This window comes from Chiloscyllium plagiosum, chromosome 4 (assembly GCF_004010195.1).
Source record: "Chiloscyllium plagiosum isolate BGI_BamShark_2017 chromosome 4, ASM401019v2, whole genome shotgun sequence".
NCBI classification, from domain to species: Eukaryota; Metazoa; Chordata; class Chondrichthyes; order Orectolobiformes; family Hemiscylliidae; genus Chiloscyllium; species Chiloscyllium plagiosum.
Genome location: NC_057713.1, coordinates 41367335 through 41386988, shown reverse-complemented (window position 1 = coordinate 41386988; position 19654 = coordinate 41367335). Strand labels below are relative to the sequence as shown.

The following is a 19654-nucleotide window of genomic DNA, read 5'->3' as shown; positions in this document are numbered from 1 at the left end:
ACTTACAACTCCTTTCTCGTAAACCTATCTTTTACTTCCCACTCTACAATACTGGTCCAATAAATTCCCTCTTAAATTTATGGCAAAATCATTTTCAAACCCAGGTATAGTCTTCAGCTGTCAGACTTTCTCTGTACATTCCTCTAGGTTGACTTTGTGTTCTGCTGCACAAATTTCTTAAGGACAGGTACCTTCCAGAGAGTTATTCTGCTGGCAGTTGTTGCTTCTTGGCAACTCTTTTTTGTTCTCCTCCTAACTGTTCAAAATGTCCGGTTTTATACCTCAAAACATCAAATCATTTCACTGGTTTGATGTCCTCCCAAACAGTAAAATTCAAATTCAGTTGGATTTTTGTATCTGGGCATAATTTAAATTGATTGCCCGAATTTGAATTTGTTTTTGTTCCATGACAACACAATTCCAGCTATTTGTTTCAACCAAATGTTACATTTTTAAATTGTTCAGCACACTCTGTGTTTCTGTCTCTTAAAGGTACAGTACACCTCTACACCTTCATAACATACTGATGGAATTTAATGGGAACCAGGCCTGCAACTTGCTCATGGTTGAGAGTGCGGTGCCAGAAAAGCACAGCAGGTCAGGCAGCATCTGTGGAGCAGGAGAATCGATGTTTTGGGCATAAGCCCTTCATCAGGAATGAGGTTTGTGGGCCAGGAAGGCTGAGAAATAAATGGGGGGTGTGGGTTGGAGGGAAGGTAACTGAGAATGTGATAGATAGATGAAGGTGGGGGAGAAGGTGATAGGTTGGAGATGAGGGTGGAGCGGATAGATGGGAAAGGTAATGGTCTGGTCAAGAGGGCAATGCCAAGTTGGAGGCTTGAGACTGGGATAATACGAGGGGAGGGGAAATGAGGAAACTGGTGAAATCCTCATTGATTCGGTGTGGTCACAGTGTTCCAAGGCGGAATTAGAGGTGTTCTTCCTCCAGGCATCAGGTGGTAAGGATTTGGCGATAGAGGAGATCCAGGACCTGCATGTCCTTGGTGGAGTGGGAGGAAGAGTTGAAGTGTTCAGCCACGGGGTGGTGGGGTTGGTTAGTGCGGTCATCCCAGAGATGTTCTCTGACATAATCCACAAGGAGGCGTCCTGTCTCCCCAATGTAGTGGCAACCACATTTGGTGCAACGGATACAGTAGATGACATTGTTGGAGGATACAGGTAAATTTCTGTCGGATCCTCACTTTCTCCCTGCAACTTGCTCACGTAACATGACCAATGGCTGTCACTCCTCACTGACACTGACATGTTTGTGAAGTCAGCCCAAAGTCTTATCATTCAACAGCAACTTAATATACACTTACTATTGTAACCTACTCAACACACTCAACAATAGTATTATTAAAAACAAAACAGTTTTGACATTTCTTAAATCCAAGCCATAGAAAGAAAATTTAGGAAAGATGAGTAAAAGCCTGTTTGAAGTAATAGCTTTTTAAAAAGACATCTTATAACAGAAGAAAGAGAAAGAAGTTTCATTGGATGAAAAGTATCATCGTCTCACAGTCACATCTCTGCCAAAACCATTTAATCAATATGATCATCAGTAGTAAACCCAAGAATAGCAAAGGCTTTCTTCAAGGACGTCATTAATTCTAGGTACAAGTGACACAGGAAGCATTGATAGTCCACCTGTCATTCTACCAGGGCAAAGCTGAGAGCAATAAACAGAATTGCAAGGAGATTGGCAAGAATAAGCCATGGGTTAGGAAGATGTTGAATAGATTAGGTTTGGGCAGTTGAGGTTGCTGAGCCTCACACCCATTGTTGAGACAGAAGGGAGTTGCAAACCTATTTAAGACAGATCCAAACCTGGCAACAACAGAGTAGGAAAGACACTGTACCGGAAGAATTGGCACTTTCAAGAGGTCAAAGAAAGAAAAGCAAGCATAGCAGCAGGGTGGGAGTGGTGGGTAAAGAGAGAAGAGGAGATGTGAGTTTTAAATGTGGAACTTTTAAATAATCTTATAATTATGGGAATTTTTGACTTTTTTCAGAGTTGTGGAGATGCAACAGAGCTTTAAAAATGATGGATGTGAACTGATTCCAGATCCTTATCCCCATTCCCACTTCTCACATCTTTTGATATGAGAGAAGGCCACAGGCAGAAATCCAAGCCCTTCTGTTCTGGACCTGGTTGGCTACACTGTGGGTGTCAGTATCTCCTGGCTACAATCAATTATCAGGGAGTCTGGCTTACCTCTCAAGGACTCATTGTTCACTTCGTCTAAGAGAAGTAGTGAACTATAGTCCAGATATGGGGACCTTTGAAGAGATAACTTCAGAAGGACTTAGACATGCCCCAGACCAATGCATGCTCTCTGATCCACCTCCAGTAGCCCTTCATAACCTCCCTACATCCTCTTCAAACTCCCAATGGCCTCTCATTCCCTCCATGAAAACTCATAACACACCTATGTTCATTCATCCAGTACACACTATGCATAGATTCAATGAACCAGACAGTAACAACAGTATAGGAAAATATGTTTAAAAAAAAAGCCAGGTGTAAACTTTCTTTAAAAAATGCTGCTACAAAACCCATTAAATTCTCTATCAACCAGACCTTTAAATTATTAATAACAGAAACTAAAAGCATTTGGCAGCTCTGTAACTTGTGTGACTAAACATTGAACCAGTGACAAAATTAAACCCATTACTGTCTGTAAAGCTGGGTTTTCTCTTCTGTGCATCTGTTTCAACAAAGTAATGGAGTGCTGGGGCATTCAATAAGCTTCATCGTGCATTTGTTTTGTTTTATCTGCAAACATGTATTCCACTCAGAGTGACAAACTAAGGCCCCAGTAGCCAGCTTTGCAGCATCTTTCTAATAACTGCCAGCCAATCTTTAAATTACCAGATTATTTTTATTCTTTGTTTTCTGTTGTTTAACCGCTTTTTAAAATCCATGCTAATATTCTCCTGACACATAAATAGGGAAAGGAAAGCTGCGATGAAACTGGAGCCATCAAAGTCGGAAAGGATAAAATCACAAGCAGTGCTGGAAGTATAGAATAATTATTTTACTTCAAAGAGGTAGAACCAGTAACATTTGGTTTCCATATTGTAAAAAGGCTGTATAGGCACTGGGGAGAATGCAAATATGGTTTACATGAAACAGTTGCAGGAGGTTGCAGTATATATTGACGTTGCTATTTTCAGTGCAACTTCCTGCACAAGATTAGATTCTCTACAGTGTGGAAACAGGCCCTTTGGCCCAACAAGTTCGCACCAACCCACCTCCCTCTGCCTAACACTGGGCAATTTAACATGGCCAATTCACCTGACCTGCACATCTTTGGACCATGGGAGGAAACCCATGCAGACACGGATAGAATGTGCAAACTCCACACAGTCAGTCACCCGAGGTGGGAATTGAACCTGGGATGCTGGTGCTGTGAGGCAACAATGCTAACCACTGAGCCACCGTACCACAAGGTAAGCATGGCAATAGAGCAATGATTCACTTTCTTCTGGAAGGGTAAACCAGAGAAGGGTCTTTGTATTCATTACGTTGTGTTTGCCATCACGAATCAAATCACAGATATGCTGACAGAATTTACAATTGATATTAACAAACAACTCATGACCCTATATCTTCAGCTTAGCGTCACACTAATCAGTGATTGTGCCCTCCACTCAATTTTACTGATGAAACCCAAAAAGCCTTTATGCAGATTTAGATTCTGTATTAGCTGCCATACCAAAAATAAAACAAACCAGTTCTACTGGAAGATTTTAATATCAGAGTTGGATTTGCCTATATCAGTCGTTGAAAAGTGTGGTACTGGAAAAACAGAGCAGGTCAGGCAGCACCCAAGGAATGTTCCTGATGAAGGGCTTATGCCCGAAACGTTGACCCTCCTGCTACTTGGATGCTGCCTAACCTGCTGTGCTTTTCCAGTGCACACTTTTCAACTCTGACCTCCAGCATCTGCAGTCCTCGCTTTCTCCTCCTTCACCTACACCATTTTGAAGAGTGCCATCGAGAAGGAAGGGTGGACAAATCAAATACCAAGAGACCCCAACCACCTCATCAAGTACACTAATTATGGTCTCACCATCGCAAATGTATTTTCATCAGAAAGATAAATACAAGGCAATCTCAAAACACCCTGATCCAACCATTGACACCTCTAGGACTATATCACTGTCTGCATCTGGGCTGGGAAGGTTCCAGACTTCATTCACATCATTCAGCATGAAAATAACTGCTAGATAGGCCACAGGCATTTACACTCCCCCATGAGCTTGCACCTGTCATCAAAACACAGGATATACACAACAAAATCAAGGAGAAAACTTAACATCTATATTCTCTAAGATATAGAGATAAGAGAACAATCCAAAGTGCAATATTCCTCCTGTCTTGTTCTCACCGGCTTGATAGATAAAGAAGGTCAAAATATTCAATTCTATGCAGTTCTGCACAATACAGATAGCTTCTTCCATGTGATCAATTCTATAAAAAGCAAATGGTGCACACCCCCCACTCAACCGAAAACAGCAAAATTCTTCCCAAAGTCGATGCAGCTATCGCAAGAAAGTCGGAAGGAACAGGACCGAAATCTCTCAACCAGGTACCTTTAGTATCAGACAAAACAATCAAAACAATCTTTCAACAACTTCAAAGATCAAATTTGGGTGAGCTGCCAACACTTGTTGAATTACAAATGTCTGTTCTACAGATGATGAATAACAAGCTGTGTGGTCCCAACAACATTCCTGCATTCATTATGAAGAACATTCATAAAGCTGGTGTTCATAAACTCAATCTCAGATCTTGTTGCAAAAATCAGTGAAGAGCAGGTATGTACTTCATGACTTCCACAATGTCATCACTGGTTCACTTTTCAAGAAATAAATTTGTGAAATCTATAGAAGCATCTTCTTTCTGTAGGGAATGTTTCCACACAAATCCTTCGGGAAAACACCCCGTCCACCAACAAACATATAAATCTGACAACCCCTGTGCAGTTTCTCATCATCCACTAAACCGCAGGCATGATATTTGTTGCTCAACAAATCCAAGGGGAGTGCCTGAAAGAATGCAAATTGCTCTACAAGACATTTATTGATGCGTAAAAGGCAGACTGACAAATAGCCTTACATTTTTTAATGATTGTCCCTTATTTTGATTGTTTCTACTGGAAAAAATGGCAAAGTGGCCTACTGCTCTGAATCTAAATATTTTATCCATCATTTCTAGAACAGGTCTTGCTCTTCTGGTCACCACCATCTCTCTACTGTAATGATTCCCCTTAGAAGCCCTTTCAAGAATGCTCCAGAGACATGACTGTACAGCAAATTTGTTACTATTCTGCAATTTTCTCATAATAGTATGACATCTTTTACAATGGAATGGATGCTAGGCCTTTTTGGGTTCAGATTAGCACAAGGTAAAATAGTGTGATTGTGATAACTGACTGCAATGTCTACCACTTTCTTTTCATAGTAATTTGAGTCCAACTTTCACATGATATGATTGAATTTCACCTTGGTTGAATGTTTTCAACTTCAACAAGGTGAAAGCCAAGACTAAGACAGCTCTCCAAGTTATCTAAAACTTATAATATCCTGAAAACTGCATTTTCATGGCTCATAATAGAAGCAAGCTCTTCAACTCTGTGTATAAATGGTTGTTCTCTCACTTAACTACAGCAAGACCAAAATACTCCATCAGCCTTCCCCTATAGAAGTACCTACAACTATTATTATTGACAAGAGATGTGAGAGGTAGCTGAATACCTTTCAAATCTTAACAATTTTGTTTTTAAAAGGATCCTATCAAAGTGGAATGCTACAATGCTAACAAAGACATCCAAAAATTATGCAAATATGTCTTTGACAAAGGACATTAGTGGACAAAGGATTCAGGCTCCAATACTGTTGCTGTCTGTACTTTTTTACATGGCAGAGCGATTAGGTTGACCTACAAAAGTCACATCTGGATGCTGGAGAATTTCCATCATGCTGTTCTTATAGGATACTCAAAGTCACGTGAGAAGATAGCTGAACAAACTTCAGCATCCTCAGCAAGTCCCTCCAGCATTGTAAACATGATTGTGCAAAATCAGAACTGCTGGTCCATGGCATCCTCATGACAAATCACTAGCTTCCAAAGCAGACTGCCTTTTCACAACTTTAATATGACACCTAATCTTGAGGAGGACAGGGTAAATGTTTTTTAGAACACTTTGAAAGTCTCAGTGAAAGGGAAACAAATTGACATCAGCGCAGAGGAGGAATTTGTTATGAACTCTACCACATGGCAACATTTCTTCCAACAAGCAGGAACATAATCAAAAACTGACTGCAGCAAAGTGGCAAAAGATGAAAGCGAGAGAAAAAACCTAACACAAAACACCCCCATTCCATGGAATGGCTCTCATTCTCTCTGCCCAAGATTATGTAGCTTCAGGATTGACCTGTTGAGTCACCTGAGGATGCACAAATCATGAAGCCAGATAGATATTGGCTTCATTTCAAGAGATTGACAATGGCAACAGCAAGAAATGCAAGATTATCCCTATCAGGAAAGGATGTGCAGGCTGAATCCCTTGAAAGGGTTGGCTAAGTATTGACCTAATTTGAGAGCTATACAATTGGCAGTGGTTTGAATGGAGTAAATAGAGAAAGAGACCTGATTTCCAGCAAGCTGGCGGCGCGGTGGCACAGTGGTTAGCACTGCTGCCTCACAGCGCCAGAGACCCGGGTTCAGTTCCTGCCTCAGGTGACTGACTGTGTGGAGTTTGCACGTTCTCCCCGTGTCTGTGTGGGTTTCCTCCGGGTGCTCCGGTTTCCTCCCACAGTCCAAAGATGTGCAGGTCAGGTGAATTGGCCATGCTAAATTGCCCGTAGTGTTAGGTAAGGGGTAAATGTAGGGGTATGGGTGGGTTGCACTTCGGCGGGTCGGTGTGGACGTGTTGGGCCGAAGGGCCTGTTTCCACACTGTAAAGTAATCTAATCTAATCTCTGGCCGTGAAAGTGACAGGGTTTGTCATAAATTGTAGGTCCTTCCCCAAATCCCAGCCTGCCTCATTATCACTGAGTGAGATTGGGGATAAGCCAGTTTTAGGACACAGATAATCATTTAAATGACCATTTACCTGCAGTGATTTCTTTTGGAGTCTGTGAAATGTAGAAGCTAGAGTGGGAAAAATAGACTGGGAAACAACAGATCTGTTTTCAATGTGTTTCTTTTGGATAGATGGGGTACTCCTTTGGAGAACTGAGCTACGCCTTCAAATATGGTCCTGGAACAGATTAGAGATAAGAGTTCTTTTGGTAAAGGCTTCAGTTATCCTTTGGAGGTAGGTGTCAGTAGTCCTTTGGGGGTAATTGTGATCAGATGCCCTTGGGACTGTTAACTATGGAAGGGATTGTGCATAAATGTTGCATAAAGCCTTTGAAATTGTCAAACTTATCACAAGCTATCAACAACAGCTTCACCTGTCAAGAGGTGTCTGGAAGTATCAAAATATCTATTTATGAATAACAAGAGAGCAATCTGCAATATAGAGGTTTATGTACTACAAATATATTTCTTCTCCTATGTGCATGGGTAGTTGTGGATTTGTTTTTATTTATTCATGGGATTTGTTAGTCATTGCTACAAAAGCCAACATTTATTATCCATCCCTAATTGCCCTGGAGAAGGCAAAGGCGATCTACCATCTCAAACTGCTGCAGTCCTTGTGGTGTTTGTTATGCAGTGACACCGAAAAGGTTTTTGGAGAAGGAATACTAGGATTTTGACCAAGCAACAGTAAAGGGAAAATAGTATTGTTCCGAGTCAGGATGGTGTATGTTGGAAGGAAATTTGCAAGAAGTGGTGTTCCCATGCAACAACTACCCATGTCCTTCTCAATGCTACAGTTTGCAGGTTTGAAAGGTGCTATTAAAGGAGCTTTGGTGAGTTGTTGCAGTCCTCCTGTAGATAGTACATTCTGCTGCCACTGTGAATCATGGCAGAAAGAATAAATGTTGCTTGGGTTTAATGGGTCCTCAATTAAACAAATTGTGTTGGTCTAGGTAGTATAAAATTTCTTATTGTAGGAGTTGCATTCCAGAATATTGTACAGTTAGCATGGTAAGTAAAGGGCAAACTGCAGGTGGAATTAGGCACTACGTTGGTATATAGGGATATGGGATACCAGGCCAATGCTCACAGTGGATTATGTTGTATGGCTGGGCACACATAAGGCAAGGGATTGAATGGTGATGAGGGAAGTGAAGTGGTGTGAGCTGAATGTTGTTTTTGGGACAACTTTGGTGGAAGTAAGATATCTTTTGGGATTGTGAAAAAGCATGCTTGTGTGTAGAAAGTACATATGCTCATTGGGACTTGCATGGTTGTCAAAAAACTGTCCAAAATGTGCAGTTAAAATAAGTGGGTATTTGAGAGTATCTTTTTGTGCAAATGCATTATAGGTTTGTGCTGCTTAATTGATGTTTCAAACTCTCACTTTCATAATTTTCTCCACTAGGTTGTTGAACAGAATTGTTTACTGACATAAGGTTTTCGTACTTGAGTGCCAGGTTTGTTGACATAAGATATCTTAACTGTCTTAGTAAAATGGTTTACATAAATTATTAAAAACTTAAATGAAAGTGTTATCATTGAGGATTTGTTGAAACAATTTCACCATATTAGATGTATGCTTTGCATTAATGAGAGGGTTATTTTTATAATAATAACATAACCAATAGACTGGTAACACTACTTTGTGTCATAATGCTGCCAGGTTAATACGCATTCTGGATAATAAGTGGCCTGATATGGAAAGAAAAGGGAAAAGTGTGGTGAGTGAGATATAAAGGTTGTCAACAGAGCTATAACGATCCATGGAGATAACTGAGACATATGGTGGGGCAACATGAAATAGACATAAGGTGGCAAGGAGGGCCAGTAAACCTGTACAAAATGTATGAAGTGTCATGGGGGTTAATACAGGGGCATGGGCTGACACAGGGTATATGAGGGACATGTGGATGGATGTGTGTGCAAAAGGGTTATGAGCTTGAAACAGGAGGATAGATTATTTATTGTTATAAAGGATATGGGCATCTCTGACAATCACCAGCACTTTTTGTCCACCCGTTGTTTCATTTGAACTGAGTGCTTGTTAGAACGTTTCGGAGAGTAGTTAAGAATAAACCACATTGCTCTGGGCCCAGAGTGGCATGTGGGCCAAACTGGTTAAGGATGACATATTTCCTTCCAGAAAGGATTTTGGTAAACTAAATCAAATTTTACAACTATTGGCTGTGGTTAGTTGGTCACTATTAGATTAGATTTTAATTCCATATTTTTGTGTCGAGATTTGAACTCATGTTTCCAGATCATCAGCCTGTGCCTATGTGGGCGGCACGGTAGCACAGTGGTTAGCACTGCTGCTTCACAGCGCCAGAGACCCGGGTTCAATTCCCGCCTCAGGCGACTCTCTGTGTGGAGTTTGCACATTGTCTGCGTGGGTTTCCTCCGGGTACTCCAGTTTCCTCCCACAATCCAAAAATGTGCAGGTTAGGTGAATTGGCCCTGCTAAATTGCCCATAGAGTTAGGTGAAGGGGTAAATGTAGGAGAATGGGTCTGGGTGGGTTACGCTTCGGCGGGTCGGTGTAGACTTGTTGGGCCGAAGGGCCTGTTTCCACACTGTAAGTAATCTAATCTAATCTAATCTAATTACTTTGATCTCCCGTAATACCTGCTTCTAATTCAATCCATGAGGTAAATAGCCCACGCTAGGACAGAAAGGCTCAAGATTAGAGTGGTGCTGGAAAATCACAGCAGGTCAGGCAGCATCCGAGGTGCAGGAAAAATCGATGTTTCAAGCAAAAGCCTTTCATCAGGAATCGAGGGCTCAAGACAGGTACGTCCTGCCCATCATTTGGCTCCTTATCCTTTAAAAAGGAAGGATCCTGACTCTGGCCACCGCTGCCAGAGCCTGGACTTGTATTGGAGGCTGCCCTTGTGCTGGAAACCCCTGACCTAAGTCTAACACTCAAAGGAGCCTGTTGACAAACTTTCTGGCTTTGTATCTGTGCTAAAAGGTATGGCAAGACAGCAGTAATATGAGCTTGGCATCTCTGGTTGAGGGGGCGAAGCACAAAAAGGCATGCTAGGGATACTGCAAGCATCAAGCTAAGCTTAGATTGAGTGAGTATTATGAAACAATGCGAATAGCCAGGAGATGCAGCCTGGAGCAATTTATGAACTGGGTGCATGCCCCTAAGCACAATGTCCTTACTGGATGAGTACAATAACAGCCCAGGGTGCAACACTGAAATGGAGAAGTATCCTATAAGTGGATCAGAGATGTGCCATGAGGGTTCTGAAAAGCTGGCACATGTCAGCCACCAATGTCTGTGGACATGGGTGAATATGACCAGTGCCAATGGAGTTTGCCCCGAGATGTCAGTGAATGGGATGTTTTTCAGAACAGGTGATGAACTGAATCCACCAAGGTGCTCACTGTGGTTTCTTTGTTATGTTTTTCTGACATCTAGCTTATTTGGTGTGTTTGGTAAAATAGCAGGGTGAATATTAACGAGGCAAGTTGTGGCGTTAACAAGACATTTAACGTGTATTAGACCCCATCGATTGGCATCTTGCTACTGCCTAGCATGAACCTTGCTATGCTGCTTGCGAAAAGCGCAAAAGATTGAGTGAGATGATCTTGACATCAAGGGAGATCTAGTCGCATGATTTTGCAACAAATGTGCCATAACTCATTTTTCAGACCGACTCCACCCTCTCCTCCCTGACCTACAATCTTCATCACCTCCCCCACTCACCCATTGTACCATATGCTACTTTCTCCCCACCCCCCCCCTCCTCTAGCTTATCTCTCCACGCTCCAGGCTTACTACCTTTATTCCTGATGAAGGGCTTTTGCCCGAAACGTCAATTTCGAAGCTCCTTGGATGCTGCCTGAACTGCTGTGCTCTTCCAGCACCACTAATCCAGAATACATAATCCTTTGTATTACTAGTCCACTGACAACTCCACTAGACCACTGATGACCCCGTGAAGGTTGACAAATACAATTATAAAATATGAATGCAGGAGTAGGAGGGATGTATCCTATTTTTTCTTTATTTCCAAACTTGTGTAATGTGCTGCAGTTTCCAAGAAGACTTTTTGCCCAGTCATCCTCAGGTATCAGGATGTCTCCCTGGATCTTCCTGACTCGCCTGGTCAGGCTCCCAATCCAGTGTGTATTCTTGACTGAACTCCGAAGTGTAGCAGGTCATTTGTAAAAGTGAGGTTCACAAAACTGGGATTTCTCCCACTTCTGATCCTCATTCAGAAACCAAATGGCCTTTTTTCTGTGCTGCATGTTCTATGTAATTCATTATCAATGGATCAATGACCTAGAGCAATATCCCACTTACTATAGTGGGAAGTCCAATGCTACAAAGATTGCACCAACTGAAGAACTCCACAGGCAAGGACCATCTTCTAGGGTCAAGTGAGAAATGAATATGATTTTGTCAGGGTCATACATGTCTCAAGTAAGTCTTTTTTTTAATAAAATGAATGTATTTTAGAGAAGCAGAGGACAAGAGAGGACACCTGAAGTAGAGTGCAGGAAACACTGGCAATAGCAAAGCAGGAATTTGCCCACCGGAAGCGAAGAGTTTTTACAAGCAGCAATGGAAACATCAAACGAAGAAGTGCAACAAAATAAATCAGGACAGAGAAGCCTTAAGAAATAGCATGAGAAACATCAGCAGAATGATAGCAGTAAAACACTGTGGGAGGAAAGAATAATGGTAAAAAGCAGAGGTATATCACAAACTGCTGCCACAGAACAAGGGGTCACATGGGATGAGCACAATCAGAATTGTTTTTTCATTTTAAATTATGTTCTTAATTGTTATTATACTTTAATTAGGCTAACTAACTGTAAAGTAAGTCCAAATGAGTTCATTAGTACAAATTAATTTGTCATTTGTCTTATCACTACAGTTTTCAAATAATAAATTAAATCTAAGGATGTTTAAAATGAAAAAGAAAGGGAATGCAATTTTAAAGAGTTCTGAATTTTTCAGTATTGTAAATAACAGGACTTAAGTAACATGTTGAATTTAACCACCCTGGTGAGTAACGTGGCATCAAATTAAGGAAATGAGCTGATTAGTCAGTGGGTAGTGAGCTTTTATTTGTGTCTGAAATTCACTTCTGCTACATCAATTAATGGTGTAATAAGGGCAAGGCAGAACATCTCAACTCCTTGGAATAATAATTTGTTGCACGGCAGGGCAACAGGATGCTGTGTATCATGCACAATCACGTGTGCAGAAAATGTAATAGTCTTGATAAGTCATATTGCAGGTTTTGGAGTTTGAGCAGCGCTGCCTTCACTTTATTGCATTGTGACATTGACAGTTTTGAGATGTTTTGTGAGGCTGAGTTTATTAACATGCCCAATCCATACTTTAAGAGCTTGTAGGTAGGTAGAAAATAGTGACAGCCAGGCATTCAAGGAGGACCAGGCAGATTGTACAGCATTCCCTCAGTACATCTCACTCTCTAAACCATAGGTGAGGCAATGATCTAGTAATGCATCGACACTGGACTAGTAATTCCAAGACCCAGGTTAATGTTTTATGTTCTGAGTTCAAATCTGACCATGGCATATGATAAAATTTGAATTCAATAAGAGTATGAAATTTAATTCTAAAAATTAATTTTTAAAAAGCCTAACGGTGACCATGGAAACATTGGCAAATGTCATTAAAAAATCTGATTCACTAATGGCATTTAGGGAAGGGAATCTGTGATCCTTACTTGGTCTGGCCTATATGTGACTCCAAACCCACAGCAATATGGTTGTCCATTATCTGTCCTCTGAAATACCTATAGCAAATCACTTAGTTCAAAGGATAATTAGGTTCTGACAATAACAATGTTGACCCAGCCAGCTATTCACACATCCCATAAATGAATTTAAAAAAAGACAACTTCATTCTGAGCTATACAAGAGAAGGTAGGGAAGAGGGAGCAGGAGGAAGATTGGGAAAGCAGTAGTGATGGAGATTCTGCAACTGGGGAATGGACACTATTTCTGCAGCCAGAGTTGTGAGTCCAGGATAATGGGTTGCCTCTTAATGCCAGGGTCAAGGATGTTACTAATCAGCTACAGAGCATGCGCAACAGTGACAGTGAATAATTTCCCAATGTTCATATTGATATAAAGAGGGATGAGGTCCTACAAAATAGCGTTTAAGGAACTAGGAAAGAAATTAAGAAATCACAAAAGGGTTCAATTAACCTCCTTGTCTGGAATTCCCTTGGAGTTAAGACTTCCAACACAATTTGGTTCTCTGCAGACAACAACTATGGTTTTTCGCATAGCTACCACTGACTTTACTCGACAATTCACAACTGAACCTGGGACTGTCTGCCCCATTACACTCTCAATAGCAGTTTTTTTGTCATCCAATTGCTTCATTCATTCATTCGCTGGCTGTGCCAGCATTTATTTTTCATCCCCAGTTGCCCTTGAGTGGATAGTGAGCTACCTTCTCGAACTGAAAAAGTATCAAAATTATCCACATTTGTAATTGGACCTTAGTTAGAGAAATGTCACATACCAGGCCTGGAATTCTGGCGGACAACTCCATCAAACTGTTGTTCTGTGAATATTGGTTGATTGTCATTTATATCACGAAGTAAAACAGTGACAACTTCAGGTCCTTCAACTGTTTCGTGAGCATCATTTTGACCTACTATCTAAAAGCAAAGAAGGTGAGACAACAATTATTTTTTAAAAAATTAAATCATTCTATTCACCAATAGAGAATTGCATGAAAAAGAAGCCATTCAAATCTATCACTTTTCCACCAAGAGAGGGGGTCATGGATAGCATTTTTCGTGAATTGGGAGGGAGGCCGAGATGATCACCCACTCAGTGCTTCTGGCTAAAGCTAGATGCAAATACTTCAGCCTTATCATTTGCACTGATGTGCTGGTCTCCCACATTGTTGAGGATGAGGATGTTTGTGGAGTCTCCTCCTCTTGTTTAATCATCCACAATTATACACAACTGAATGTGGCAAGAATACAGAGCTTAGATCTGATCCACTGGTTGTTAAACTGTTTAGCCCTATGTTCTGCATATTGCTTTTGATAGTTATCTTGCATTGTAGATACATTGTTTCGATATTACTGATGCAGTTTCTGGCATGATGGCAATAGTAGAATGTGGGTTGCACTAAGCCGTATGGTCACAGATTGTGTTTGGATCAATTCTACTGATGGCCACAGTGTCTCACAGATACTCAGTTTTGAGTTGCTAGATCTATTTGAAGCCTGCCCATTTTACACAATGGTAGTGCCATACAATATCATGGATCGTAGCGTCAACGTGAAGATGAGTCTTTTTCTTCACAATGATTGTGCCGTTGTCACTCCTACTGATACTGACATTGATGGATGTATATGTGACAGGTTGTTTGGAAGGACATTGTTGAATAGATTTTCCCTCTTACTCATTCCCTTACTGTGTGCCGCTGACCCAGTTTAGCAACTATATCCTTTAGGACATGGCCCTCATCATCAGTAGTGCTGTTACTAAGCCACTGTTGATGATGAACATTGATGCTCTCAACTAGACTACGTTCTATACATTCGGCACCCTCAGTTCTTATGGAATAGGATCCTCCCAGATGTTAGTAAGAAGGACTTTACAGACACAACAGGCCTGTGTTTGCCATTGTCATTGCCATCGGTGAATGTAAGATGCTCCCCAAGACTAAATGTAGACTCAGAGACTGGTTTGCGGAGCATCTGCGCTCTGCACACATCAACCAATGTAATTGGCTTCATCTCTTTTCAACCTATATATTTGCATCATCGCTGACATACAGCAATGTTTCAGTATTTGGAATTTATTCTTTCTGCTTACCTTTAATTCATACGATGCTTTTTCTTCACGGTCCAGGGTCACATTGGCAACCAACCAGTTGTCTAAAATGTTGAACACGCCTTTTGTTTCACCAATTATTGCAAAAGTCGTCACATCAACATTCTCTGATGTAAACTATAGTGAAGGAAATGATATAATAATCTAGTGTGGGTGCGACACTGTAAACTTTACAATCAAGTACCAAATTATTCTACTATCAGCAATAAAAATAACTAAAGTAAAATTCTATTGTATCTGCATGAGTATCTTAGGAGTTACAGGGTGGATGTTATGGGGCAGCTAGGTCCTCAGCAACCTGACTATTGCGCTCAGTAATTTAATGCTGGGAGCAGGAATAATTGCTTTAAGGTGGGACCTCTGCTTCCCCAATTATGTGGATGGAGGGGTGGGGGGTTGCTTCTGGCCAATCAGAGGCCCAGCAGCTCAGTAGTCCCTGCAACCCCAGGTTTAAAAACTGGCGACTGCTGGGACTACAGGCAGTCCCAGAACACAGGAGCTTTTGGAGCCCTGACTCAGGGGGTTTCTCTGATAGGCCTGGATGAGAAGAGTGGGAGTTGGAGGGCCCAAGTTTGACAGACTGGGGGAAAGTTGGTGTAGTGGGTGACAGGTGGTGGAATGGTGCCCTATTTGAGCCTAGGGTTCTACAATGGAGTACTCCTCAGTTTCCTGACACCAGTCCATATTCCTAAAGCCACCAGGCTATCATTTGACAAGAGTGATTTCCTGCCAAGGGTAAAAGAACATAATAAAGCCTTTCAGTGGCCATTAATTGCCATCACCTCCATTATCCCCATAACAGCTGGCACTGGTTGATGGTAGCAGGCAGACTACTCAGTGAATTTTATGAGCCCCTACCTACTTTCAAACATATAAAATTCAACTCACAGTGTACCTCAACAAGGCTCCAATGTGAACCTAACACCTGTTCTCCAGTTCTTTCTCATTTCTAGTTCTATGGAGGGGACCTATACAATCAATTATAACCTATGTAAAATAAAGGAATTGGTAACAAAGGGGCTGGTTTATAACCGCCTGTGGATTACCTACCATTTGGCATGTGTGACACGTATGGTAAAAGTTAACCACATTCTTGTGCTTTCCAGCCAATAAAACTGTTTTTGTACCTTAGCCTGAGTCTTTTGTATCCCTAGATGACCTCCTACAGGTAGTTCATGTGCTACCCATAACACTTCTTGTCTGTATTCTATCTGCAATACAATCTGGTGCACGTCAGCCCATTACTTCTCTGCACTAACCTGCCTTGGTCTCCATTTCTGTTTTAGGGTTCTATCTTTCAGATAAGAACCCTCACAAATATCGAGTTATAGTCCAACAGGTTTAATTAGAAGCACTAGCTTTCAGAGCACTGCTCCTTCACTTGATGAAGAAGCAGCACACCGACAGCTAGTGCTTCCAATTAAATCTGTTGGACTATAACCTGGTGTTGTGTGATTTTTAACTTTGTACACCCCAGTCCAACACCGGCCTCTCCAAATCATTATTCATGAATATCCTCTGCCTCCTTTTCAGAGTACGCATTCTCATATATATCTTTTATTGTCTTGTCTTTCTGTTGCAAGACCCTTAGCCTTTCAGGACTAAACACTTCTGTCTAACCCTTTGCCTGTTTAGGTTTTTCCTGCACCATTACGTCAAACAGGGTATCCACTAACTGAACCTCAACTCCATAATCTTTCTCTTTACTTTTTGCTTTGTGCTGTGACTTAAGATAGTGGAATCTGATTACTACACAGTCTGGGAAAATACCAGGATATTTCTGATTTAACTCCTCAGTTTCTTGGTCTTCTTTGGGCTTTTCCACAACAAGGAGTGTCACTCCCACCTTGGATCCTGCTTAATAATTCCCAAAAACAAACTGGATTCCTGGAACTGATACTCTGTCAATCACTCCCACTGTAACTTCCCCAATCTTGAGTTGGTATTGCAACTTGATCTTGCAGTTTAGATTAGATAACTTACAGTGTGGCAACAGGCCCTTCGGCCCAACAAGTCCACACCAACCCACCGAAGCGCAACCCACCCAGACCCATTCCCCTACATTTACCCCTTCACCTAACACTACGGGCAATTTGGCATGGCCAATTCACCTAACCTGCACATTTTTGGAGTGTGGGAGGAAACCAGAGCTCCCGGAGAAAACCCACGCCGACACAGGGAGAATGTGCAAACTCCACATAGAGAGTCGCCTGAGGCGGGAACTGAACCCGGGTCTCTGGCACTGTGAGGCAGCAGTGCTAACCACTGTGCCACTATACCGCCCTATCTTACATAGGGGAATGCTAAATTTCTGTCCATCGATCCCATAAATTACCATACCCTAAGGTGACAGATCAGAACGAGTGCAAATTTGCTCATCTCTTACTATTGAAGACTGGTTAGATGCTGTATCTCTCAACATTATAACTTCTTGTCCTTCTCCCCCTGTTTTTCCTGAGTAAACTTTACCCAGAGACAAACTCTTTGTAGAGATCAGGTACTAACTCCATACCCAGCCCCTGCCAAGGCTGTGCACTCTCCTGCAGATCCTCAACTCTTCTTGGGGTTTCCTTTACTACTTTCCCTATTGCCACTGGCTTAGCTTCTTTTACCACATCTTTTCCCACAGTGCCTTTCTTTAACGACCAGCACTGTGATTTTACCCATCTTCTGGCAGTGAAAACACCTTTTCCCAGTACCCTTCTAAACCACCAGCATTGTAATTTTCTTTGTCCCACTCCATTACAGTGAAAATGCCTGAGGCCTTTCACCTGCTTTCCACCCTCTTGGGCTTCTTTAACCTATGGTACACTCTTGCCAGCATTTTCTACTCTTTCTTTCATAGTGTAGGATCTCCTCTTTTCCCTTCAATCCCTCACAGGATAAAATTCTGGCCAGAAGCTTGTCTTATGCTCCAACATGTAATCATCTGCTAACTCTGCTGCCCTTTTCACTTCCTGAAATTTCTGTTCCTTGACCTGAATTATTATCATCTCTGGAAGTGAATTTTTAAACGCCTCCAGCAGAATAATCTCTCTTAGAGCCTCATAGGTCTCATCTATCTTTAAAGCCCGCACCCATCTATCAAAATAACTATGTTTAATTCTTTCAAACTCAAGTAATTCTGACCTGGTTCCTTCTTTATGTTTCTGAACTGCTGTCTATAGGCTTCTGGTACCTTTTCAGAAACATTTAAAATAGTCTCTTTGACCTCTTCCTAATCTCTTGACCCCTCATCTGACAGCGCAGCAAATACCTCACTAGCTCTGCCTACCAGTTTAGTCTGAACTAGCATAACCCATAAATCCTCAGATCACTCTATCATCCTAGCCAATTTTTCAAATGAAATAAAGAAAGCTTCAACATCTTTCTCATCAAAATGTGGCAGAGTTTTGACATATTTGTATATATCGCTATCTTCTCTTTTAATCTCCATCCTGTTAACTTGACTTGGCTGACTAAGTTGCAACTTCTCAAGTTAAAATTCTCTCTCTTTTCGCTCAGCTAAGAATCTTCTCTCTCTCTTTTTCCCTCTCGCTCTCTCTTCTCTCTCTCTCTCTTTCCCTTTCTCTCTCCCTTTACCTTCTAACTCCATTTTCCTCAATTGTAATTTAAGTTTTTCAAACTCTACTGCACTTGTCTGTTTCTCTGACACACCTAAGTGTTTGAGTAACTCCCTTACAATGTCAGCTTTACTTTTGTGCTTGCTTAACCCAAATCTAACTTCTTTGCTAGTTATAAAAGTATGGCCTTTTTCTTTCCTTCTACACTTACTTGGCAAATTTGAGAATCATCTTCAAACTCCAGAACTTCTTTAGCAATTTTAAGAGCTATTTCTCTCACTTTTAATTTAACCAACCGCAAACCACCTAAATTAAACAAATTGACTTACCTGCATTTTGTTTAAAGATCTAGGACACTAACCTGCATGCGTTTAAATTTGTGGGGCTTTTTCATACCCCAAATTTATTCCAACCTGTCCAAATTCAGACTGGATCTGTCTAAACCTGTTCACATCAGACAAACACCCCCAAGCTGTTATGACACTAGGTAAACCCCTCTGCTAATGTAAACCCCACACACAGAGAAGCTCACCTCACGCTTTAATCTGTTAAAGTTTGAGAGGCAAAGAACTATCCCAGAGGTCATTATTTAAATAAAAAATTGACAACCTTATTCTTTAAGTCCAACAGAGAATACTAAAACCAATAACTATTTACAACTCCTTTCTCTTAAACCTATCTTTTACCTCCCACTCTACAATGCTGGTTAGATATAAAATTACGATTAAAATTTACAAACAAAAAATCATATTTCAAATCCCAGTCCGCTTTGTCGATTCTCCTTTGTAGATTAAAGTTTGTGCGAAGATTTGTAGCTCGGGTGTTCGTTGCTGTGGTTCTGTTCGCCGAGCTGGAAGTTTTTGTTGCAAACGTTTCGTCCCCTGGCTAGGCGACATCATCAGTGCTTGGGAGCCTCCTGCGAAGCGCTTCTTTGATGTTTCCTCCGGTGTTTATAGTGGTCTGTCCCTGCCACTTCCGGTTGTCAGTTTCATCTGTCCGCTGTAGTGGTTGGTATATTGGGTCCAGGTCGATGTGTTTGTTGATGGAGTTTGTGGATGAATGCCATGCCTCTAGGAATTCCCTGGCTGTTCTCTGTCTGGCTTGCCCTATGATAGTAGTGTTGTCCCAGGCGAATTCAT

At 41.4% G+C, this 19654-nt stretch overlaps 1 protein-coding gene across 1 annotated transcript in view; it reads right to left on the bottom strand.

Moving 5' to 3' along the window:
* The window catches only part of cdh17 (cadherin 17, LI cadherin (liver-intestine)), a 96269-nt gene that overhangs the window by 56453 nt on the left and 20162 nt on the right, over positions 1 to 19654 (bottom strand). The window contains exons 6-7 of the mRNA XM_043688147.1: positions 14935 to 15069; positions 13622 to 13760 (exon numbers count right to left, since the gene is read on the bottom strand). Of these exons, the coding sequence (XP_043544082.1) occupies positions 13622 to 13760; positions 14935 to 15069 (274 nt within the window). The remainder of the gene's footprint in view (positions 1 to 13621; positions 13761 to 14934; positions 15070 to 19654) is intronic.